Source organism: Vipera ursinii (assembly GCF_947247035.1).
Source record: "Vipera ursinii genome assembly, chromosome: 4".
Lineage (NCBI taxonomy): Eukaryota > Metazoa > Chordata > Lepidosauria > Squamata > Viperidae > Vipera > Vipera ursinii.
In genome coordinates this window covers 84777341-84803725 of record NC_139514.1, presented here as the reverse complement: position 1 = coordinate 84803725, position 26385 = coordinate 84777341, and the positions used below count along the sequence as shown (strand labels likewise).

Genomic DNA, 26385 nt, shown 5'->3' with positions numbered 1-26385 from the left:
AATTCACTCCTTTTTCAACAAGTTTCTTAGTTTAAAATTGGTAGTCTCTTCGAGCGTCTCTTATACTTCTAGGAATTTGCTTAAGAACCACAATTTCTTTTTCTTTGTATTTCAACAGCTTATCTCTTACTTTTCTCAGGATTTCATCTCTTGTGGCTCTTTTTAAAAATCTGACGTGGACTTCCCTGGGCACCTTATTTCTTCTGGCATAGTTTGAGCTGACACGATAGACCTGATTGACCTCTCCTTCTATTTGTGACTTCCCCGAGCCTAGAACGTCTGCCAGCAACTCTGTCATCAATTCTAAGAGATCCTCTTCCTTGTCTTCTTGTATGTTTTGGAATCTTAAGAAATACAACGTCCGCTCCATTTCTATGGTCATCAAAGAATCTTCCAGTTCTCCATTTATTTGGATGAGTTTTTGGTTTTCATCTTTCTGGTCCGTTGACTTATGTTCCATTTTTTGAATTCTTTGCTGGTTTTCTGCAATCATATTTTTAAAGTCTGCCATTTGAGAATCTATGTTGTTAATTTTTTGGTTCATTTTGTCTAGGTCACTTTTCAACTCTTCGTGGTTTTTAGTTGCTGTGGCAGACTGGGCAGCGTTGGCATCCAAAATTGCTTGTAAGAGAGCTTGAGTACCCTTCTGTTGGGTATCGGTCTTCTCCTGTTGTAACATTGTGGTTATTGATTTCTGGTAGACTGGGCTTGCAGAAGTTGAGGAAGGAGCAAGAAGAGCCTTTTTTTCCAAGTTTGGATAAATTAGAAATACTCATCTTTTCCTTCAGATCATGTGGTATCTCTGCCCAATGGTTTTGTAATCCAGGGAGCTCCTAATAGTTAGGAGAGATGAACCATCAAAACTAGTAGAGGTAGTAAAAAGTAAAGGGAACCAAAAAAAAATATCCCAAAAAGGTAGCAGATGGGCAAAAAGGAAAAAAGAAAATAAAAGAAAAAGAAAAAAAGAGCAAAAATAAAAATAGTGATAATAATAAAAATGAGAATAGAGGAAGCCAAAAAAGAAGTATGTTGAAAAATAGTGGAGCAAAAAGAGGAGATGCCCCAAAAATAAAAATAAGGAAAGAAAAAAAAAGGCCCACGAAAGGCTAATGATAAAAAGAGGTAAGAATAAAAAAAACAAAAATTTTTAGTTAAAAATATAGTAAAAGTAAGTGATATAAATTGATCAAATGCAATAAAAATAGGTAGAAGTGTCCAAGTTATAATCCAAAATGTTATATTCAGAGGCAGGTAGTAGCAATTCCAAATCTCTGTGTACTTATAGTCCAAGAGAATCAAATCGCTTCAAGGACAGACTTGTTTAAACAGTAATCTTCAAAACCAGCAGGCCAAAAAGACCAAAGGGAGTCCTTTTTTCTTTCTTTCAAAAACAAAGATGCCAAAGACCTTCAGGACAATGTCTGGGCGAACAGCCAAATTCCAGTGTGAGATAAAACTGTTCAGGGAGGGTGGGTGAAATGTCCAGGTTTCACCACTAGATGGGATTATCTATCCAGTCCCACCCTTTGCAGGGAAAATAAAGAAGAAGGAGCAAGGAGCAGCATTCAGTCCATTTGGACCCACGAGCTGGTAGAATTCGGACCCAGGGAGGACAGAGACCTTCTTTCCCTGAGTCTGTTTTTAGCTGATGTCACCGGAAACTCGCCACTGTGATTTTTCCAAAACTGGCCTACCCATGGAATTCTGTGTCCTCCCTTTCTACCCTTGGTATATGGAAGACTTTAAAGCACAACTGATTTCTCATCCACTGAAATAAAATGAAAGCTAGGGGTTTTTATCCTTTCCCTCTCAGCTCTCTGAACCTGCTGTGTGTCTGCTATAAGCACAACATAAACCATTTGTAATCAGAGAAACCAGGCTGGATGCTGGGAAATGAAAGTTCATGGCCCTTCTCAGTCTTTTGAACTGGTTTAAAAGATTTTGATTGGCTGAATGAAGACTCCTCTTCCATATGTAGGAAGTCAGCACCCACCCACCTTCCTAGAGAAGGAAACATTTTGGGGAATATTAAAAAGGCAGAATATTATATTTTCCCAAAGAAATAATAGAAAATCTTAGGCAGAAACACCCCACCTCCCAAGTCTCTCTATCCAAAGCAGAAACCGGCTTTTAGAAATGCAGATTTGGTGATTCATTCAGGAAGACTGGGTCCAGGAACCTTGGAGCTGATGGAATTAGAAAGACAAAGACCCCTAAAATCTGCATCCCCCACCCAAAATCTAAAGATATGGCCTTTAGGACCCAACACCATTAGAATACAAAAAGGGCACACTGAAGCTCAGGTCAAAGTTCATTGTACAGGAACAGAAACAACCTCAAACAGGAACAAATCCAACCCCCCCCAAAAAAAAGGTATTAAAAACCCACCCACTCTCAGCTCCATTTTGTCAGCCACTCCAGAAACATGCTGCTGTCGCTGAAATTTTTGGCAACTAAATAAACTGAACCTTCTTTCCTAAGCAATCTCCATTTTGTTTATTCCCGGCTTGGACTCGATCCTGATGAAGGCTTTTATTTCAACACATAACAGCATATGGCAATCTGATTTCATGAAAGGTAGAAATGAAAGTGAGAGCTTGCAAAGCTGGTGGAAAGGCTTAAACTGATTGGATCACACCTATAGAAGGACTGTCCTCTGGGAAGGAATGGAAGCCACCTGAGTATTTCAAGGATTCTTCAAATGAATCATTTACTTGGGTAGGGAGTAGAGAATGTCCCCCCCCCCAAAAAAAATGCAGAATAGTGTAATATAGGAGCCTTAAGCAATAGGTGGGGAACAGTGTCATCAGGAAGGCATGCACATTTGTGTTTATTAAAGCACTCCATTACCACTTTAATGCACAGAGACAGAAAAGATGTTAGTTGTTTTACTTGTACTGGATTCTCATGTTCATTTTATTTTCTAAATGTTTTTCATGATTGTTTCCCCATAATCGTATTTAAAATTGAAATTATTAATTTATTAGGAGGTCTCAACATTGTGTTTACATAACAAGCTTCATTCTGAATATCTGACAAAATGCTAAAGCATCACAGTCATACTTAAATGAATGTTTAAACAATGACTTAGACTGCAAAAGTGTGAATGTTTACAAAATAATGAAATCTACAGATTTAGATACAATCCCTTTCTAAGTAAAATGCAAGTGTTCAAAGTGTTTTATTTACTTTGCTATATTAAAATATAAAACTTACAATTTGGAAATAATTCAGACCCTTAGAAAAAGGGGGGAAAGGCAGTCTTGAGGATAAGAGAAAATACCATGTTTGAGGATATCCAAGTGATGCTAAGATTAGATCATGGGACATACGTTCTGGGGAGATTCCCCAATTAAGTATTCCTGCAGCTGTTCAGTTGATGCCCTGGCTATTCATTGCATATGTTAAAAAAACCAAACCAGCCTTTAAAAAAAAATCTTGTCAGTAAGCTGGTCCAATCAGATGTTGCCTCCGGTTCCTTTTACCACACTAGTGCTCTCACTGGCTTTATGTTCAGAGGCAGCATCTGATTGGGCCAGCTTGCTATTAGCATAACAAAAGAGGGTTTTTTTGTTAACTGCATGATGCACAGCTGCACCTTAACAGGCAAGCTAGTATAGTTCTTGCCATAGCAGGCATGGAAATAATACAGTAGTGACCAGGAGAACACGTCTGCTATGGCAAGAACTATACTAGCTTGCCTGTTACAGTAGTGACCAGGAGAACATGCCTGCTATGGCAAGAACTATACTAGCTTGCCTGTTAAGGTGCAGCTGTGCATCATGCAGTTAACAAAAAAACCCTCTTTTGTTATGCTAATAGCAAGCTGGCCCAATCAGATGCTGCCTCTGAACATAAAGCCAGTGAGAGCACTAGTGTGGTAAAAGGGACTGAGACTCAATGTCCTCTGTCTACATGATCACTTGAGGCAATATCTGAAGCATTGTGTGAGGAGAAGACTATAGTGAGGATTATCACTTTAATGGATACTACTGGCACTTATTTTGGGCCTGGCAACATACTGATATGAGCAATTGAGTAAATTTTTGGCAGGACCAAGAATCTGAATAGGTAATTATTCAGAGTTTTGTCTCTTAAAAGTAATATACTGCATTTGATTTACTGTTGATATCTCATGTACAGTCTCATTCTGAAATTACTATTGTTTGTTCACAGAACATAACAGATTAAAGAATGACAACTTCCTTCTACAACAACAAAACCTTCAGTAATACAATGTCTTTACCAGCTTTACAATGATTAGGAATGACTGTGCATCTGTCTACTACTGGCTAAACAGCATTCATTGGAATATTTGGTCTTTAAGCCACAAAATTTGAATGTGGAATCTTGGTCAAATCTAAACAGTGTGATGTTGAAATGAGATGAGGCTCCGAAATGGAACTGTGGCCACTGCATTGATTTTCATCACATCTTTTCTCAGTTTATCATGGTACACAGCGTGGCAGAATGGAAAAGGTAAGTAATATCTTTTATGAAAAGAGAGGGGAAAAAGGAAAACCAATATAAATACATTTGAAAACTTCCTCTTAGATGTTTAGACTACAAGAAGCAGTATAATGACATTTTTTTCAGAGAACAAGGCTACTTAAAGATCAGGATCAGCAGAAAACAGTAAAGGTACAGTGCTTGTTTGCATCTAAAAAAATAAAATCTAAAGTTTAAATTTAGAAGGAAATAGTCTCCTTGCAGATCTATAGCTTAGAGTTTTCTCTAGATATATAGCAATAACACTTAGACTGCTTCACAGTGCTTTACAGCAGGGCTTTTCAACCAGTAGTACATGTACCACTGGTGGTACGCAAGCACCTGGCTGGTGGTACTCGGCGTCACCTTCCTCCCCCCCATCTCCCCCCCGCTCCTTCCCAGCTCACCTGCTACTGGAAAACATGCTGCTTGCCGGCAGCCTGCAGGAACCTACCAGGGCATGTTAAGAGCGCAAGCACAGAGCGAGGCCCCGCCCTCCCCTGGGTCTCATTATGTAGCAACCGTGACATCCTTCCCCCAGAAGCAAGTGCGAGCCTGAAGGGGACAGAGACCTCCACTCCCTCAGCAGGGTGTCCATCTTCTTTTCCTCCCCCCCCCACGAGCTTGCAATACCCCTCACAGCCCTCACATTGCCTTCCTCCCGGGGCTTGAGGGTTTTCCCCTTCTCCTCTTCCCGATGTGCCCAGCTGTACGGAGGGGAAAGCAAAGTGGCCAGATGGCGCGCGCCCTCCCCGAGGACTCATCCTGCAGCTGCAGGTGGGAATCGAGGCCCACTTTTTTTACCTGATGCGCGCCAGGGCAGGTGAAGCCATCAGAACGTGGGTGTGGAGGGAAAAATGCACCCGCCTGACTCCCTCCCCCCCACTGTTGTCAACTCTGTACAGCTGGCGCCGACTGGAGCCTGTTGGAGGTCGGGGCCGGCCATACGGAGTCATCAGCTGATCAGTGGCCCTGTATGTGGTCTCCTGGGCGCATGGCATTGCACCGACCCGCCAGGAGCTCTGGCGACTCCGTACGACTGGCCCTGACCTACGCAAGTGGAAAGTGAGGGAGATTGCTAGGAGTGCGAATGGGTGCATGCTGAGAAACGCCGATCTCGTGCTTCTGCAATCTCCTTCACTTGGTTTCAGCTTGCTTTCAAGCTCCTAGAGAAGGAAGGGAGGGAAGGGAGAGAGGAGGGGAGGGGAGGGAGGGAGAGATGGGAGAGAGAGAGAGATGGGAGGGAAGGAAGGGAAGGAGAGAGGGGAGGGAGGGAAGGGAAGGGCTTTGACATTACAGATGTTCTTCTTGGAGGGGAGGTCTCCAGGTGGACAGAGCAAGGCAGAAGGGAGACTTCTGGAGACTTCATCTTTGCAGCAAACTCCTCTGCCACTATACACATCTGATAATGGAGAGAAAAGTGGACTTCTAAGGATGTTTTCCATTAGAATTCCCTTTCTAGTGAGATCTACCCTGACATCTTCACTACATGCATTGTCTCTCTTGTTTGAATCTGCTTAATTGTAATTTCCTTGATTAGCTAGTTTTCAAGCAGTTATAATCTCTTTTAATTTCGATCTATTTGATTTCTTATTTCTTCCTGTCAGTTGTAATATGTTACACATCAAGATCCTTGGCTCCCAAATTTTAATTACTTTACTTTTCATAGCAAATTTCTGCCAATTTGAATCAAAGCATAGCGCTCTCTGAGCTTTGTTGCAAAGAAACAAAAAACCTTTAAAATCACTCCTCCCTATACTAACAGGGCAACCCACTACAAAACTAGAAATTAACAGCAAACCCCATTCCCTACTAGCACTGCTGATGTTTCATAATTTGGGTAATGAAATTCTGCAAGAAAACAACCAAGTTCAGAGAGCAGCAAGGACCCCTTAGCTATAAATACTCTCCTTGATCAGTTGAATCAAAGTGTTATTCTTCTCAATATTTCTCAACATACTGCACCCTTCTGGGTTGCATTATCGTTATCATTATCTTAACTTTATTGCAGTCATTAAACAGAACAAAAGAATTGGCATTCAAATACTCAGAATAACCAAAACTAAAGTGAGAAATTCAGGATAGTTAAAAAAGTACTTTCAGACAAACATTTTGGCTAAAAAACAATATCAAATCAGAATATGCTGAAAGGGTTATGACAAAACATAAAAAGCACACTGAAAAGCCAGTAGCATTTTTTGTGAAGAAGAGAGATGAATTTATAAAACGCCGTGCTATTTTCAAGGTCCACTACCATCTCCAAAAAATGTCTGGAAGCAAAATGTCTGGTACCCCTCGACTTGTCCCCAATGCGACTCCCAGCCTTCAGGGTGGCGGACGTCGAATTCTCTAACATGCCCGAGATTTGCCATGTTGGGTAAGTGGTACCGTGGCACTAGAAGGTTGACCTGCCTTCAGCCAGTGACTTAGCTCGTGACTTCAGCGATATCGAGCGGCTGGGATGGCTTTCCTTCTTGGCCGTGACTTCAGCTCAGTTGTACCGCGATCCCATCCTCGTCGCCAGGTGGATTATCTCGAGCAATGAAGAGGGAGACGAAGGCTTCAGCTCAAACATTTATTTAACTCAGCCCGGATAGGGTAAAACAGTACAACGAGCCTTTATATAGGCAACTGTCAAACGGGTTAACAAATCAGGGACGGGAGTTTTCCCGCCGAGGGGGCCGTGCCCAATAATCAGCTGGCAGCCTTTGACATTTCCCCAGTGATAGCGCATGCGCCGCTGAGCCGGGGAACCCCGTCAGCTGGCTGATGCTTCAGCTGGGAACCCGGGTAAACCTAGCCGGCGTTTGACAGCTAGCGGCTGTCAGTTGGCTTGGTGGATCTGTGCCTGCGCGATTTTGACAGCTCACGGCTGCTGCTACTTTGACAGCTCGCGGCTGCTGCCGTTTTGACAGCTCGCGGCTGTTATTGCGCATGCACGGCTTTTGACAGCTGTCAGTGTCAAACGGGGTACGCATGCGTGTTGGGGCTGGCGGCCTTCTGACAGCTGTCAGTGCGGCCACGTGGAGCGGCCTATGACAGCTGTCATTCCTGTGAGGGATACACTACATTACCAAATGTCCTTGATAGCAGCTAAACAAAATAAGCCTCACACAATCGTGGAAGAAGTCGTGATTCCCTCTGCCATTGCAATTTCCTCAATTCTCTTTGATGGAAAAATGATTGCTGCTATTCGTCATATTCCATGTTCTGATAACACCGTCCAAAGACAAATGCAAGATATGGCCAAAGATGTTATCTAACAAGTGGTGGAAAAAAATCACAGCAGCAGAAAAATTTGCATTTCAATTGGATGAAAACACTAACGTCACTGGTGAGACGCAATTAATTGTCTTTGTGCGTGTTCCTGATTCGGACGATATATTAAAACACGTATTATTTTGCCGTGCACTATTGGGCAGAACAACTGGGGAAGAAATGTTCACAATAATTGACAATTTTTTCACTGAATATGGAATATTATAGACTTGGTGTGTAGGAATTTGTTCTGATGGTGCAGCAGCTCTTACAGGAATAGCTTCGGGGGTGGTAGCACAAGCTAAGGCAAGAAACAGCTCCATTGTTTCAAATCATTGCATCTTGCATAGATATGCACTTGCTGCTAAATGGATGAGCCCAGTGTTACATGAGACTTTGGCAGATGCTGCAAAAATAATAAATTTCATCAAAAGCTGGCCATTGAATGGAAGTTTATTCCGGCAATTATGCAAGGATTTGGGTTCTGAGCACATGACTCTTCTCTTTCTTATAGAAGTACATTTGGTTGTCAAGAGGTAAAACATTATCAAGATTATTCAAACTATGAGATGAAATGCACCTGTTCCTGACAAATGTTTCATCACCCCTAGCAGAAAAGTTTCAAAATGTCTTTTGGGTATCCTGCCTTGCCTATTTGGCTGACATATTTAAAAGGCTAAATAAACGTAATCGGTCGCTGCAGGGCCACAGTCATAACGTGTTTGTTATGGAAGACAAAGTTTGTGCCTTCCACAAAAAAATCTCCCTGTGGATAGGACAAGTAGAAAAAAAGAATATTGCCTCATTTCCCAATGTGTCAGAGTTTATTGAACTAAATTCTATTGTTGACACTGAGGGCATTGAAACAGCCATCAAAAATCGTTTAGAAAAATTGCACACAGAGTTTGCGTTGTATTCCAGCACCTTTTTTGAATGGAACCTTGTAGGGTAGGCAAGGCAGGTTGTATGACGTGTGTGAGTTCCAGCACCTTTTTCTTTTACAAAAAAAGCACTGCTGAGTTGTATCACCCTTCACCATGGCCGATGTTCAGAACTCTGACCTTTCCTCTCCAGAGCAACAGGCACTTCTGGAATTGATATCAAACCGCAGTTTGAAGGAACTTTTCAATGAAAAAACACTGACTGAGTTCTGGAGCCAGGCTGCAAAACTATACCCGGAAGTTGGAGGAAAGGCTATCACAGCATTACTGCCATTTGGTTCCACATACTTGTGTGAGAAGGCATTTTCTTCCTCAACATGTATAAAAACTAAGGAAAGGAATTGCCTTCAGCTGGAGCCTAACTTAATTCTGTCAGTAAGCACTCTCCAGCCACGACTGCAAAGATTAATGGCAGAGAAGCAGCCACAAGTTTCCCATTAAAAGTGTGGTAAATTGGTTCACTTTTTTCCTGTTTTTGTTTGGTCAATAAAGTTTTTGACACCTTGCTAAGCCACTGGTGGTATTTGAATATTGTCATGTCCTAAAGGTGGCACTCTCCTCTGCCTCTGTGCGCACACAGGGAGGGCCGTGATTTTCTCCAGTCCCGTGATTTTCTCCAGGCTGGGGTCTGTGTGGCGTAGCACTGGACAATGGGAGGGAGGGAAGGAAGGAAGGGACAAAGGAGGTAAGAAAGGAAGGAAAGAAGGACAATGGGAGAGAGGGAGGGAAGGAGGGCACCTACCCCAGTCCCACCCCACTCCACCACAGACCCAGGGATTCCCATTCACACACACACAGGCACCCTGCAACCTGAGGGAGGGAGGGACAATGGAAGGGAGGAAGGGAAGGAGGAAGGAACAAAGAAGGAGGTAAGAAAGGAAGGAAAGAAGGAAGGAAGGGACAATGGGAGAGAGAGAGAGAGAGGGAAGGAGGGCACCCACCCCAGTCCCACCCACCTCCACCAGAGACCCAGGGATTCCCATTCACACACACACAGGCACCCTGCAACCTGAGGGAGGGAGGGACAATGGAAGGGAGGAAGGGAAGGAGGAAGGAACAAAGAAGGAGGTAAGAAAGGAAGGAAAGAAGGAAGGAAGGGACAATGGGAGAGAGAGAGAGAGAGGGAAGGAGGGCACCCACCCCAGTCCCACCCACCTCCACCAGAGACCCATAGATTCCCCCCATACAGGCACCCTGCAACCTGAGTGATGAGCTGCCCCCCCCCCCGGCCATTGACTTCGCTTGTCAAAAAGTTGCAAAAGGTGATCACATGACTCTGGGACACTGTGACCGTCATAAGTATGAATCAGTTGCCAAGCATCCAAATGTAAATCACATGACCCTGGGGATGTTGCAACAGTCATAAGTGTGAAAAATGATCATAAGTCACTTTTTCAGTGCCATCGTAACTTCAAACAGTCACTAAGTGAATTGTTGTAAGTTGAGGACTACCTGTACTTTATCATTTTTTTCTCTTTTCTTTTTGGTCACGTTTTTGACACCTTGCTGGGTGACTGGTGGTACTCGGAGAGTGCCTAATCCTAAAAGTAGTACAATGGGTGAGAAGGTTGAAAAGCCCTGCTTTACAGCACTGTCTGAGCAGTTTACAATGATGTAATTTTATCCCCAACACTTTACTAACCTCAGAAGGATGGAAGGCTGAGTCAATCATGACTGAGTCAGGATTGAACTCCTGGTTGTGGAAAAGAGTTAGTCTGTAATACTGCATTCTAACCACTGCCCCACATGGTTCCAATCAATGTTTGGCAAAATAGGCAAAGACTATATAAAATTGTAAGGAAGTATTACTATATGAATTATGCTCAATACTTTCTGATAAGCATTAATGGAAATATACCAATTACTGTTTTAGTTCTTATTCTACACCATAGCTGTATACAATTTTTTAAAAATCCACATAAGATTGTAATACTTAATTCCATCCTGAACTACAATGAATGTAGGAGAATATTTTTATGATCTATTTTCTTTTCTTTAACATGAGCTAGTAGCTACAAAAATGATAGACAATATTCTTGTAAAGAAAATTGTGTTTTTAAAATTATCAATATTGACCAATTCATAAAGAAAGGTTTCATATTTTTTATGACAATTATATGTGCTGTTGCCTGAATCAATTCTTCCAGAATCTTATTTATAGAAGAGTTTATAAGAGTAACCATTACAGTAAGCTAATATGTTCAAATTGGTGTTCTTAAATGTGGTCCTAATGCATTGTATTATTAACTGTTGCCATGCATATCTTCGGAGATAAATAAGATTTGTGTAATTCACCTGTGGGGATTTTGCATTTTGTGATATCAGTACAGTATTTGCAAATAAATATAAACCATCACAAGAACTTAGGGGCAACAATGTCTTGGAGGGAATTGCTTTAGTACAAATAAGGAATAAGTAATTCATTCTTGATTGTTGGCTTAAGTGCTAATAAAGAGAAAATATATGTTCCTTGTTACAATGAAGGTTGACTATTACAATAAGTAATGTGTATTTCCCCTCCATTGACTGCATTAAAATATATAAACATAACAAAACCAATAGCATAAACAGGATACTTTAAGAATAAAGGAAGAAGCAAATTCCCCTTGATATAGTTAACCATCAAGAATTAAATATATTTAATACTGGCTTTCCAATAATAGAGTGTACCATTCCTAGCTTGTACAACATGGTTCACTTCTAAGGTATAAAAATGGGATACTTCTTGTCTTTTTCATTGTAACATTTTTTTGGAAATGATTTTGTTTCTTCCAAGTTTTTGCAATTCCAGAATTTAGCCAGATTAAAAAGCAAAGTAAATACTTCATTGCATATTTGACATGTTAATTATATATGTTAAATATCTAAATTTAAATGGATGGATGGATGGATGCATACAAAAACAGAAAAATCAGGAGATTGTAAACTGTGCCTTTTTATTAATGGTTATCACTCTTACTTTATTTCTTTTTAACATTACAATTTCTAGAAAGTAGAAAATCTATTTTGACCAATGTAAGAGATGTCAAATATCTTTACTTTCCTTACACTGTAGTATAAAGCAAGAAAAAAATCTCTCTATTTTTCAGTTAGTTGAAAATTCATAAAGATATATCAAGGGAAGGCTAGTTGCCATTGGTGACATGGTTTCAGGAGTCTTGTTTCAAAATTATTCATTATGGCTTACCATCTAACCTTGTGCAAGCAAGCCCTACTGAGTTCAAGGTTATTTCTAAACAAATCTATATAGGATTGCATCTTTCATTCATTTTCCCTGTGTTTCCTACTGTAGAGGAATGCTATTTCTTCTGAAAGTGGTATGTTGAATGCTTGAAAGTGAAATAGCTTTTTTTCTTAAACTTTGTTGGATGTGAATAGAACTGTGAAAGAAATAGGGGTCACTGATTTTTATTGTACAGTAAATTGTAGATTAAGCCAGCCTTCCCACACTATGTGTATCTGAATAATAGAGAGAGAGAGGGAGGAAATGTATATCACACTGCTTCAAGCAGAGCATTCAAATTAGGAACATATTGTATCACTCTCTCAGGAGTAGCTGGGAGAGATGCTTTCCTTTTCACAAAACTGGGTCCCTAGAAGATATGGGTTCAAAATGTGCCATCCTTTTCCTCTTTGCAGATAGTCCTTGGGTTATGACCACTTCTTCAATGACCAAAGTTATAATAGCACTGCACAAGTGATACTTATGATCAGTCCTTGAAGTTTTTGCCATTGCTGCATGCTCCCAATTGCTATTGTAACCCAAAGGTTACCTGTACTTTTATTCGGGGTTTTTTTTTTTTTGCTTATAAGGACACTTGAAGACAGTTCAGCATCTCTAATAAAATTTAAGGACCCTACTTGGTTTCCATAGAGATTCTTGCAATAAAATATTAGAAATTAGGGCTTATCAATATGGCAACCTCCTCTTTATTTCCTTTTAAATTAACAGATGTTTTAAATATGCTAAAAGCACGGTGAATATGAATGGGGCAAAACCATGGTGAATGTGAAGATTAATTGCATGCATCTTCTACTTTTGTTAGAGAACTCAGTGGATTGTACAGGTAGTTCTCTATTTACAACCACAACTGAGTTCATAATTTCTGTTGCTAAACTGGACAGTTGTTGCATGAGTTTTGCCTCATTTTATAACCTTTTCTTCCACAGTTGTTAAGTGAATCAGTGCAGTTGTTGAGCTAGTAATAGGGTTATGAATTATGAATATTGTTTCCCCACTGACTTTGCTTGTCAGAAGGTCCCAAAAGATGATCACATGACCCTGAGATATTACAACCATCATAAATACATGCCAATTGCCAAGCGTCCAAATTTTGATCATGTGACCATGGGGATGCTGCAACAGCTGTAAGTATGAAAAACAGTCATGTCACTTTTTCCAGTGATGTTGTATCTTTAAATGGTCACTAAATGAATCATTGTGAGTCAAAGACTACCTGTATAGAGTTCTCTTCAACTTCCACCTGAGTCTTCTGATCCAAATCTTGCTCCTCAGCCATGATGCTGTACTACACCAGGTCTGTATGAGCACTTTGTCTTGAAAAGCACCAATGTCATGTACATAAATGTACTGAAAAGAGCTCAGTTAAAATATATTTTTAACTTTCTAAAACTTTTATGTATTTACAGTGATAGAAGTTTGAGCTCTACTTTTTATTTTGCATATATCTATTAGTCTAAAGGCAAATATGTTGTTGTTAGTTGCGAAGTCGTGTCTGACCCATCGTGACCCCATGGACAACGTTCCTCCAGGCCTTCCTGTCCTCTATCATCCCTCCAGCCACCTCATTCTCTGTCGTCCCCTTCTTCTCTTGCCCTCAATCTTTTCCAGCATTAGGCTCTTCTCCAGTGAGTCCTTCCTTCTCATTACGTGGCCAAAGTATTTGAGTTTCAACTTCAGGATCTGGCCTTCTAAAGAGCAGTCAGGGTTGATCTCCTCTAGGACTGATCAGTTTGATCGCCTTGCAGTCCAAGGGACTCACAGGAGTCTTCTCCAGCACCATAGTTCAAAGGCTTCAATTCTTTGGTGCTCAGCCTTTCTTATGGTCCAACTTTCACAGCCATACATTGCAACTGGGAAAACCATAGCTTTAACTATACACACTTTTGTTGGCAGGGTGATGTCTCTGCTTTTTAGTGTGCTGTCTAGATTTGCCATGGCTTTTCTCCCCAGGAGCAAGTATCTTTTAATTTCTTGGCTGCAGTCCCCGTCTGCGGTGATCTTGGAGCCCAGGAAAATAAAATCTGTCACTACCTCCATTTCTTCCCCATCTATTTGCCAGGAATTGAGAGGGCCGGATGCCATGATCTTGGTTTTCTTAATGTTTAGTTTCAACCCAACTTTTGCACTCTCCTTCTTCACTCGCAACAAGAGGCTTTTTAGTTCCTCTTCCCTTTCTGCCATTAGAGTGGTATCTGCATATCTTAGGTTGTTGATATTCTCCCAGCAATCTTAATTCCAACTTTTGATTCATCTAGCCCTCCCTTTCTCATGATGTGCTCTGCATATAAGTTAAACAGGCAGGTTGACAGTACACAGCCTTGCCGTTCCCAAGTTTGAACTAATCAGTGGTTCCGTATCCAGTTCTCACTGTTGCTTCTTGACCCGCATACAGGTTTCTCAAGAGACAAAAGGCAAATATATATTAGTCTAAAGGCAATGCAGACAAAACAAATCACATAGATACAGACAGGAATTGTTCAAGAATTATGTCCTTGATATCTAGCAGAACTTTCTTATGCTTCAGCAGGCAGAAAGAGAGAATTTGTTTTATCTTGAAATATTTTTTGACAGAATAACTACATAATATATTATAGTATGTTTTTATATTTCAAAATACATGGTTTATTTTCATCATGCAGGTAAGCAAATATACATTTTACACATTGGTGCTCTACTACGAAGTTCCCTAACCTTTCTGGCTTTGTAGACTTGTCAGGGATGGGGGGGAGAGGAGATCATTCCATGTAAGTGGTTGGCACATTCTCCTGCCGCTCACACAAATGGAGCGTGCACATGAACTTGCCCGCTGTTCATGCAAGTGGGGATGTGCACACATGCATGCTTGCCTGCTTACTTCTGCAGCCCAGTTCCAAATGGCTGAAGGCCTGGTAGTGGCCATGGCTCAGGGATTTGGGTCTCCTGCTCTACTATACTGATCAGCTATTATGGGATGACATGCATACCAAATAAAAACCAACCAGCCAATTTATAGTGAAGAGGCAAGTTCTATATATATTTACTGGCAAAGCAAACTTTTATTCAGGTAAATGAAAAATATATATAGCCAATATGTTGATAAATATTTCACACAGAATTATAGGTAGAATATTATACTATCACTGACTTAATATGATTAATATTTCCAATATTCTAAGAGCTATATTCTTCTATTCTCTATGCAATTTAGTATGCTGTGCCTTTTTGAAATGATTACCTTTCTGAAACCTGCTGAAGTTCTTCCAGCCTTCTGAACCATATCCCTCTTGCTCATAAGGGGGTGCAATATTAAGCATGTATCTAGATGATGTAATAGGATAGATAGAATTTTTTTTAAAAAGCAAGGCTACCCATAAGGTAGCCCAGTGCAGTACAATATAGAATTTTATGGATTATAACTGGTACTTTGAATTGGGCCCAGAAGTCTATTCCAGACTGTAAAATAGGTCTTACTTTGCAGTGGTGGGTTTTGTCTGCCAACAGCCTTTTATTCCAGCAGTAGCTTCTGGATTGTCTTCAATGGTGATTCCAAATACATTCATTGCAGTAAAGTTCCCGATTCCTCTGTAAGTTATAACTGGCACACCATCTGAAGCTGCATAAAGGCTACATTGATAACACTGTTATGGACTTGTTCCTTTACAGAAGAGTGACCCCATCCAGGGAGGTCAAGATGTTTATGGCTGAGCAGCAGTTCTGACTTGCTATGATTTAGCCCAGGGGTGTCAAACTCAATTTCATTGAGGGCCACATCAGCATTGCAGTTGCCCTCAGGGGGCCGGGTGGGTGTGGCCTGGGTGGGCGTGGCCTACTGGGTGGGTGGGCGTGGCTAGAGTGTGTATGGCCTACTGGGTGGGCGTGGCCAGCTCTACATCGTTCACATCAAGGGTGCCTATGGGGGTCTGGGCAGGAGTGGGACAGATCTGAGGGTCTCTGGGCCAGGGCCAAGGCAGTGGGGGCCGTTCCCTCACTGTTTCCAGGATGGCTTCGTGGGCCACATGAAACCACTTCGCGGGCCGGATCCGGCCCCCGGGCCTTGTGTTTGACATGTCTGATTTAGCCTGAGCCTATGATTATTAATTTGAGAGTGGAGCCACTATAAAATGTTCTTCTTACCATTTAAGTAGAATAGCATTCTGAAATGTGCTCTCTTTTTAAAACCTTTCCTAGATAGATGAGAGGATGTAGTTTGAAGAGATTAATTATCTCATTTGAAACCTTCAATTTTCCTTAAGAAACTCATTGAAAACTTCATATTCTTGTGTGAGCATAAGCTGGATGGATACATAAGGAGCAAAACAGGCTAAATCTTTGAACATAGAAAAACAACCTGTGTGTTATTTTCAGTTAATGGCCTTCCTACATAACATTTTAATTCTACAGATCAGTATTTGTTACATATATTCCACAGATTCTTATTTTAATGTATACTTGAGTACAAGTAAACAAATATTAGCTGTCCAAGAACAATAGTGCATTCAATAGATTTGATTGTTTCTGTTATGCAACTGATAGCAAACAACACAACTACCCCATAAAAGAGCTGAGACAACAGCTTTCTGCCATAGTACAGGTAGTCCTCAATTTACAACCATTGGTTTAATGACTGTTTGAAGTTACAATGGCACTGAAAAAAATAACTTATGACCATTTTTCACACTTACGACCTGTCAATGCTGTGACAATGGATGTTCGCACTCTGACAACTGAGGGAAATTGCAGCCATTTTTACTTTGCTTTCAGCTTGCTTTTCTCTTGTTTGGAAATCAGACGTAGAAGGGGGGATGGGGTGAATGCTTTTGCTCAGCTAGCCATAATAATAATGCAGCTTCGTGGGAACTCAAGGCCATAAACTGATAACATTTTGGTGGGCTGAGGAGCTGGAGAGGGAGCCCACGCTAATTGGAGAATGTGATTTACGACTGTTTCATGGGGGTGGGAATTGCAACTTGTTACTTTGTATCTGGGGAAAGGGAATTTAGTTTTGGGTTCAACTATGTAGTGCCGATACTTTGTTTCCTGAATAAAATGTTCTTTAAGGAAGAATTCTTGCCTTGAAGTTCTTTAATGGGTTTCATCTATCGGAACCATGACATTAACCCAAAACTCTCTTCTACCTTAATCACTTTGGGGTCCTGAGCTCCAGTCACTTTCCTGAACTCAAGGGACAGGCTGACAAAGACTCGGAAAAGATCTCAGCATGGAGAAGGAAGAAGCACCTGTAACTAGTACCCCAGCCATGGCTGCTGCCTCAATGGAGGGAGCGCAAGCCATTGCACCGGCAGAGAAAGGAAAGTTTGGAAGCCTTGCAGATGGCTCTTCAATGGGAGAAACTTTAGTCACCCATCTAACCAAACCTATACACTTAGAAATAGGTGAACATTGGAGTTCATCCGTTTCGTGGTGGCTCCGAAGATGACTGAGGCTGGGATTTATTTATTTTTTAATCCCATTTATATTCCGCCCTTCTCCGAAGACTCAGGGCGACTTACAATCTAAGAAGCACCTGCACTAATTGCAGGCAGCTGGTGTTACTTAAGGAGGCATTAGCCCACTGCTCCACCAAGTTCTTTAATGGGTTTCATCTATTGGACCCATGACACAACCATTGCAGCATCTCCTGGTCATATGATCAAAATTTGGACCCTTGGCAACTGACTCATATTTATGATGGTCCTGGAGTCATATGATCATGACCTTCTTACAAGCAAATGGGGAAACCAGATTCACTTAACAACCCTGTTATTAACCCAACAACTGCAGTGATTCGCTTAACAACTGTGGCAACAAAGGTCATAAAATGGGGCAATATATTGACTTAACAAATGTCTCACTTAGCAATAGAAATTTTGGGCTCAATTGTGGTCATAAGTTGAGGACTATCTGTACAAGTCTCAGTTTTGCAGCCATTGTTCTCTTGAGACGTGAGAGAAACCTATTATGTCCTACTAGTATGAGGACTGCCACATTCAGAGAACACACAGTGCATGCTGTAACCTCCTGATGACATACTTCAAAAGCCATGGATGTCCTTGATTGCTGTTACGATAAGCCTTTTGTAACCGCAGCTTCCATATATTGTAGAGTACTGAATATTTCATTGTGTAGTATTATCTGATTTACATGTGGGATGTGGCAAGGAAAGTTTAGACTACTTACATAAGAAGGGGAAATCACACTTGCCAATTTTCTACAGGCATTCTTAAACTGTAATATTATGAAACTGACTAGATTGGATTCTCTGGTTAAATCAGACTGCAAGTTATACTAATGGAATATTGGAATGGTAGAACATGTATCTGATTCCCTATTCCTGAAAGCAGAAAGGATTGTTTTATGACAAAAAAAACATAGCAGGTGATGCACGAAGAATTATTCACACCTGTGCACTTCTATAGACAAGAAATTGAACTCCCAATAAATCTACACAGTAGCAACTGGAGCCTAGAGTTTTTATTGATTTTGTTGGAATCCTATTTGTGAAACTATGGTATTTGTGTTTCATACTTGCTTTCTAAGCAGTGGTTTCTACAGGAAAGGGGGGGGGGGCAAGCCAATTGTGTCTGCAGCAGACTCAATCCTCAACTGTTTTTATCAGCATTGTGATGTCACATGCACGCCCAGGAGGAGTAGTGTGTGTGCTGCAATGCAGAAGTCACTGTTTCTAAGTGCAAGAGTTGTTGGACGTATTTGCCATATGCTTACTGAGCAGCAGTTGTATTTTGGAAAATGATTATTACCATAGTAGCTTAAAAGGGGTTTGGGGATAGATTTTGCCATCTCTGAGGGAGACAGGCAGTTCAAAAATAGGAAATAATAAATACATAAATAATAAACTTCCCCATGTCTTTTCTTTGTTGCTGCTTTGGACTGCCACGGAGATTACTTTGGAGAAACTATGCAGAAATGGTTATATAACAAAAATATGAGGAAAGCATGAGAAAGCAGCCCAACCCTTACTGATACAGTATTAGAGGGAGAAAATGGACTCTATTTTGGTCATAGATCAAATTGATTGAGTCAGATTTTAGGATTCTGTTATTATAGTCTATATCAGTAAATAATGGTTCCAGTCAAGTGTATGGAGTCTATTTCCTGACCTGATCTGGAATGTGGTAAGTTGGCCCTTGGAGCTTCCTCAAGTGAAGTTCTTGGGCTTTTCTCCCAACCATCCCTACTGCTGAACACCCCACATTCTGTGGAGAGTCTGTCTGAAAAACTATCCCACATACTCTTTTACAGAAAAAAATATCCTCTCTTACCTATTGGCCTTGTGGGACAGACCAGATAGGAAACATGACCAGAGGAGCTAATTCTACTTTATTGTAAAGCTGCATTTATAGAATCATACAAGTCTGAAATACATTCCTCCCTCTTCCCCATCTCCTTTACAGCCCAAAAAAACTAAGGAGGGTCTCTTCTGAACTTTGACTGGTTGTTTAAGTCAAGGATTAACTGTATTTCTGTAGCTATATACATACACTAATTTACTTGTTTTTTTTAAAAAGCAACAAAGAAATTTAACTCTATCAGTTAAGAGACATAATGCAACTATTTTTTCTTTTAAAGTCAATTTAGCAGAGAAAAAAGGGTCAAATATTTTATTAGATCTTCCATTACAATAATTTTCTAACTGATGTAGTTGCTTCCAGAGATAGTAAAGTTCCAGTGCATTTTGATCCTAATATTGTTGTTCCAGTGAAGGTTCTATATATTCCAAAGTTGCCCATATCAAATTAATATCAACTGGGGGTTTCCAACTGCTGCCTCTCTTTCCTCCAAACCCCACTGCTTAGGAAGCAAGAGTATGAAGCACAAACATTATAGGAATCCAACAAAATTAGAAAAAACTCTAGGTACCATAGCTGCTGTGTTGATTTGTTGGAGTTCAGTTTCTTATCTATAAAGGTGCACAAGTGTGCTGGTTTCCAGTATTTGATACTTGACAATAGATAAGTGATATCAGGGCTTTTTTTTGTCATAGAACGCTCAGAACGGAGTTCCGGCACCTTTTTTGAATGGAACCTTGTAGGGTAGGCAAGGCGGGTTGTATGACATGTGTGAGTTCCGGCACCTTTTTCTTTTACAAAAAAAGCACTGGTGATGATATAGCTCCAGATTCAGAACAGTGAATCCACCTCTATTAATTGTTAGTTGCATTGTAAAGATATTCTCAGAATTGAAAAAAACCATAGAAATTTTTAAAATCAGGAATTGATTTCTGAATATATTTTCCAGATATATGAACTGGGATTCCTCTCAGAATATAAACATGCTTTCTGAAAGTTGAGTTTTAAGATCATACCTGCTGCTAAGATACAGTATTCATTGTGCATGGTATGACTTTTTCTGAGCACAGAAGAAAGTTTACTGACAAAGAAGGACCTGTGGAATAAAGCTTGATATTTACAGGAGGAAAAGATGATCTTGTGGCCAATGAATCACATTCATAATGTCCTCTTTTCTCCAAAATTAGAGTCTTCAAAGAACTTTCTTCAGATAATGTGTTTAATTGAAGTTATCTGATTATTATTTCCTGTAAAAGAACATATTTCCAGTTTGCATTTCATTAAATTTTGTAATATAAATTTTTGTTTGAAATTACCAAAATCTGCATTAAATTTTCTTTAGGAGAAAATGAAAATATTTTTGTGAAAACATGCTTAACTGTTTTAGCGTAGTAGTGGCAATGTTTATTGAAAGTTATGTTACCTTTTGGAATTCCATTAATATGATGTATGTACTATAAGTGCCAAGTTAGTGCTTGAGATTTCCCAATACTAAATTATTTACCAACAAAAACTGTGACTGAAATTATTTTTTACACTGTGCCAATTTAATACTGTGCCAATTACATCAATAACTTAAACACCTGTTGTCTTCTTGAATTGTGTTCCCTTAAGCCAGAGGTCCCCAACCTTTTGGGCATCAAGGAGTGGATTCATGGAGAGAGGTTTTTCTGTGGACCAGAGGGTGTGTAGTTTTGTGTGCTGCCTGCATCTCACAGATGGGACTTTACTTGTTTGTGTGGCCCAGTTGTTGGCATGCCGCAGCCCAGTACTGATCCATGGACCAGGTGTTGGGGACCCCTGCCTTAAACAATTGTGCTAATATAATTGAATCCTTTAATCCAAATAGACTGTTGATGATTTATTTGGTAAAACTAATGAAGTGATGGTAGATAAAAACTTTAGTGTACATTAAATAATTGCTTTTCAGAAGTAAAATCTTAGAAGTAAGAATAACTTCATTGCATCAATAATTTGTTCTTGTGAAACTTTTAAGCAGCACATAAAAATTGTTCCCACTCTTTTTAAAAGAATAATAGAATAACAGAGTTCAAAGGGATCTTGGAGGTCTTACAACCCCCCTGCTGGATTGGAAGGAAACGCTATACCATTTCAGACAAATGGTTATCTAATCTCTTCTTAAAAACGTCTTGTGTTGGAGCATTCACAACTTCTGGAGGCAGGTTGTTCCACTGACTAATTGTTCTAGCTGTCAGGAAAATTTCTCCTTAGTTCTAGTTTGCTTCTCCCCTTGATTAGTTTCCATTCATTGCTTCTTGTACTGCCTTCAGATGCTTTGGTTGACCCCCTCTTCTTGGAACACTGCTTATCATGTCACCCCTAGTCTTTCTTTTCATTAAACTAGACATACTCAATTCCTGCAACCATTCTTCATATGTTTTATTTTAATTCCATTTTAGCATTCAGTCCCCTCATCATCTTTGTTGCTCTTCTCTGTACTCATTTTAGAGTCTCAACATCTTTTTTATATTGTGTCAACCAAAACTAGATGCAGTATTCCATGTGTGGTCTTATCAAGGCATTATAAAGCAGTGTTAACACTTATGTGATCTTGATTGTATCCCTCTGCTAATGCAGCCTAGCACTGTGTTGGCTTTTTTGGCAGCTGCAGCATACTGCTGGCTCATATTTCTACTGTTGACCAAGGTGCCACATATTCTCTACTTGTGCATTTGGTTTTTCTTTCCTAAATGTAGAACCCTACTTTTTTCCACCATTGAATTTCATTTCGTTAGATAGAGCCCAGTGTCCAAGTCTGTCAAGATCATTCTGATCTTAAGCCTATCTTCTGAAGTGTTGGCTATTCCTGCCAGTTTGGTGTCGTCTGCAAATCTGATGAATTCCCCATCTATCCCATCATCTAAATCATTGATGAAGATATTGAAGAGTACTGGGCCTCAGACAGAGCCTTGGGGTACCCCACTGCATAATTCTCTCCAGGTAGATGCAGTTCTATGAAGGACTACATGTTGAGTATGGTTGGTCAGCCAGTTATGAATCCATCTGATGGCGATGCTTTCTAACCCACATTTTTTTAACTTATCAAGTAGAGGTTGTTATTTAGTTTATCAGATACTTTCTCCGGTCCACTAATTTTGTCACGTGTCAAAGAATGCAATAAGATTTGTTTGGCATGATCTGTTTTCAACAAACCCATGTTCGCTTTTGGTTATGACTTTGTTTGCCTCTAAGTGTTTGCAGATTCGTTGATTATCTTTTTCAGAATCTTCCCAGGTATTGATGTCAGGCTGATCGGTGTGTAGTTTTCTGGTTCCATTTTTTTTCTTTTTTGAAGATGTTCTCCAGCTTTTTGTTGCTTATGATCCAAGGTATTGTATGGTCCTTGGAGTTAAAAGACATCAGCTTAAAAAGATTTTTTTTGCCCCTGACATATTTTATTGCAATTCCTCTCCTGTAGCATGAAAAATACATTTGTCTCAGAAAAGCAAGATAATTTATTCTTGAAGTCTCATATATCTGCATATGGTGATATGGTGGTTTATTTTATCTGTGAAGGTGGTCAAATATTTTTTAAAAATATTTCATGATATAAATGTGTTTATCATTATTCTAAATAGATGCAACTCTTCTTATTGACTTTAATCTGAACTTTTCCCACTGCAGAAGCAGCAAAGTATGTAGATAGAAACTAATTGTAGTCCACACTCAATTATTATTCCTATTATTCTCACTGTATGTTATTGCTACAGCTGGCATAGCCCTTCCAAAAATCATTGGTCCTAGCACCAAGTTAAATATAGCTACGTTCTGAACATGAAAGCCTGGTGGATAAAAGTTGGCTGAACTTCTTTAAAAATGTAAAATCACTTTTTACTTACTAGGGAATAATTCTTAATACTGAGCCTTTGTGAACAACAAATCTTTCAACCACGAATATGGACTTAATTTTTCTTATTGTTTAAAAACAATATTAGAGAAACTTATGGTCTGGTCTTCAATTTTATAAGAAGCAAAACAATTTATATTAGCTGCAGTTTGATATTAGATGAGTAACTAAAACATAGTAATTCCATTTTTCCTGTTTTTTAACTAGCTAACAGTTTTTTAAAAGACAGACATAAGATAATTACTGGGGAAAGTAGAATTTTTAATTTGTGACATTATATTATTGTAAGTCATACTTAGTACATTGATACAGTGATATTTATACACTATTGACTAGCAATTATTATATGGACACTAATTTTAGATAGCCAGTCTTTAAAGATAGAAAAAGGGAAAAGATCTTATCAGTGCGTCAATGCTGCTAACATTGGATGTTCTTGCTTGACAACATAGGGAGATGCAGCCTTTTTCTTTAACTTGTATGTTACTTTTAGAGTTAGAATTAGTAGACTCTGGGGGGGGGAGTACGGAGAATGTATCTCAAGACTGTTTGTAATAAGAGAAGAGAAGAATTGGCAGGTTGAAGAAGGGAGGGAAAGTTTGCATTTTAAACTAATTGGAGAATGTGATTTATGACTGTTAATTAAGGGAGGGAATTGTGCTTTGATACAATGTGTTTAGGGGAGGAGAATTCAGATTTTGGCTTCAACCATGTATCTGCCAAAGCTATGCTACTCGATTAAAAGATTCTTTAAGGTAAACAATGCCTTGAAGTATTGCATTTGTTGGAACCATGACATTAAGCCAAAATCTAAAACTTTTCAAACTATCTAGGGGTCCTGAACCCCAGCCACTCTCTCTAGACTTGAGGGAAGCTGGCTTAGATTCAGGAGAAGATTTCATCATGGAAAAAGAGAAACTGCTTGAAGCCAGCAACCCAGCAGCAGCTGCTACCTCAGGGGGGGAGGAACAGACAGCAAGCCGGGGGAGGAAGAGCTTTTGCAGGATTCCCATCTAGGAGAGCTGATCTGGATGTTAGGTTGGGCCCAGCCCAGCAGAGACTCCAGAAACCTTGAGACTGTCTTACCACCCTCAAAGGCTTCAAAACCAGACTGGGGGAGAGCCACCAGGACGTCTGCCACTGAGGACTTGGGTGAGTGGAAAGCAGCTTGTAGCTGGATAGTAGAAAGAGTAGAGAGGCTAGAGCAGAGAAGCAGAAATCAACTCCTGCCGAGAGAAACCTCCAGCCCCTCCTTTGCAGATCAGACAGCTTTCCAGCCCCTGAAATCCCCTGCCAGGGCCTCCAGCCCCACACAGAGAGAAAATCCCAGTCTGAGGCCCCTGCAGCAATGGGGAGTTTGGCAGCCCCCACAGGTGGACAGACAGCAACCTCTGAGCTTGCTGCAGCTAATAGAGGCCTTGCAACAGCTTGGGGTGGTGCAGGAGATGAGTAGCTGGTGGGAGGACGACCGCAGCAAGGAGGCTGGTCGCAGCCCCCGAACGTGCAACCCCTGGGCATGCAGTGGCAGCCAGAATGGGGCCAACAGCAACTGGGGATGCAACAGCCACAATGGGGCCCCCCAGCAGCCAGTGATTGCTCCACCTTTCAGAGCAACCTTTGATGGGGACCCAGAGAAGCTGATTTTTTTCCTCAACCAAGTGCGCTCTCATTTGAACTGCTGGGCCTATCTCTACCCAGATCCAGGCACTACGGTCGATGTGATTGCGTCCAGCTTAGAGGGCGAGGCATCCGAATGGCTGAACAATTTATATAATGAACAAGCCCCCGAATTGGAGGACCCCCACCTCTTCCTCCTAGGACTGAGAGAAAGATTTGAGGACCCATCCATTGCCCTCAAAGCAGAAGAACAAATCCATAAGATAAAACAAGCCAGCAGGCCTGCTCTGGAGTACGTAAGAGAGTTTCGCAAGATAGCTGGTCGCATAGAGAGGTGGCCTGAACAGTCCCTAGTCCACCACTTTAAAGAAGGTTTAGATGATCATCTCTCTCAGGCCTGCATCTATTGAGCAGTACCTGATTAGCTGCAAGCATGGTACCAGGGGGCGATAAGACTAGATGTTCAGCTTCCCCGCTATATAAGAAGCCTCCCCCACCTGAAGCTGAGCCGAAGCCAGAGCAACCCAAACGGCAACCATCACCCCTGAAAACCTCCAACTGCTGCGACTGCTGGAAGACCCAGGCCTGCCAATCAAGTGTTTCCGATGCGGACAGCAGGGACATTGAGCAGCAAACTGCCCAGTCTCCTACCCCCAACAGCAGAGTAGACCGGGACCAGCAGCGAGAAAGAAACCTGCACAGCAGCCAATGAGAGAGAAAGCCAACCGGATCACACAGGAACCTGTTGCCCAAGTTCCCTACACAGGAGGATGCAGGTGTTCTGAACCAGCCTGCTACCGGCCTTGCAGAAAGGCAAACCCCTGTATAAACAGTAGAGACTGGAGAGCGTCTGAGGCTGGAAAGCGTCTGCCAAGATTTATTACACAAACAACAGAACAAGAAACAAAACACTGGAACTTGAATCCTCAAACGGAACAGTTGCTTTCAGCAACCAGCCCTTCCCCAAACACTCCTTTTATTTAGAGTTCAGGGCGTGGCCTCCCTGTGCCTCCTTCCGAGGAGTCCCACAGCCTTTCTCTGCTTGTTCCTGCTTGACTGCCTCCTGCGTCGGGCGTCCTTGAACAGGGCCAGCTGTGGGTCATCATCATCCGCACTCTCGGGCTCGCGCAGCTGAGAAGAGGGCCCTGGCTGGGGGCTCTGCGAAGCCTCCAAGCCATCATCAGCAAGTTCGTCTTCAACACCCACCTCCTCCCCCTCATCTGAGTCATCCGAGACATCCGAGCCGGCTGCCGGACCCACAGGCTGGCCCTGAATCACAACAGCAGGGACTCAGGCTGGATCCGCCCCCACTCTACCCTCTTTCAACAGCGATGGCGAAGGAGAAAACAACCTGATGGTGAGCCGATATGTCCCACCTTTCTCACTACCTGCCAAGTTCATAATCCCTAAGTCGGGTACACAGGTAGAATTGAAGTTCCCTAGGCTTTTAAGAAGAATTCACCCCATCTTTCACTGCAGCTTGTTGAAACCTTTTCGAGATTCCACTTTAAGACCTTCCCCTAAGAAGGCACCCGGGCCCCTTGTAGTAGCGGGTCAAACCCACTATGAAGTAAAGTGTATTCTTGATTCTAGAATTTTTAAAGGGAAATTGCAGTACCTAGTACAATGGAAGGGATGTGAAAGCCGACAGAATCATCAAAAAGTTTTATAAGAAACATCCTA

General features: G+C 41.0%; 1 protein-coding gene across 4 annotated transcripts in view; it reads left to right on the top strand.

Annotated features, from left to right (window-relative positions):
• The window catches only part of MGAT4A (alpha-1,3-mannosyl-glycoprotein 4-beta-N-acetylglucosaminyltransferase A), a 94936-nt gene that overhangs the window by 12253 nt on the left and 56298 nt on the right, over positions 1-26385 (top strand). Inside the window, exons 2-4 of one of the 4 annotated variants that reach the window (XM_083362479.1) lie at positions 140-439; positions 554-624; positions 4177-4479. In XM_083362479.1, the coding sequence (XP_083218605.1) occupies positions 4386-4479 (94 nt within the window). In that variant the 5' untranslated portion in view covers positions 140-439; positions 554-624; positions 4177-4385. Of the gene's footprint in view, positions 1-139; positions 625-4176; positions 4480-26385 lie in introns of all 4 variants that reach the window. The other 3 variants (XM_083362480.1, XM_083362482.1, XM_083362481.1) reach the window with 3 other exon arrangements.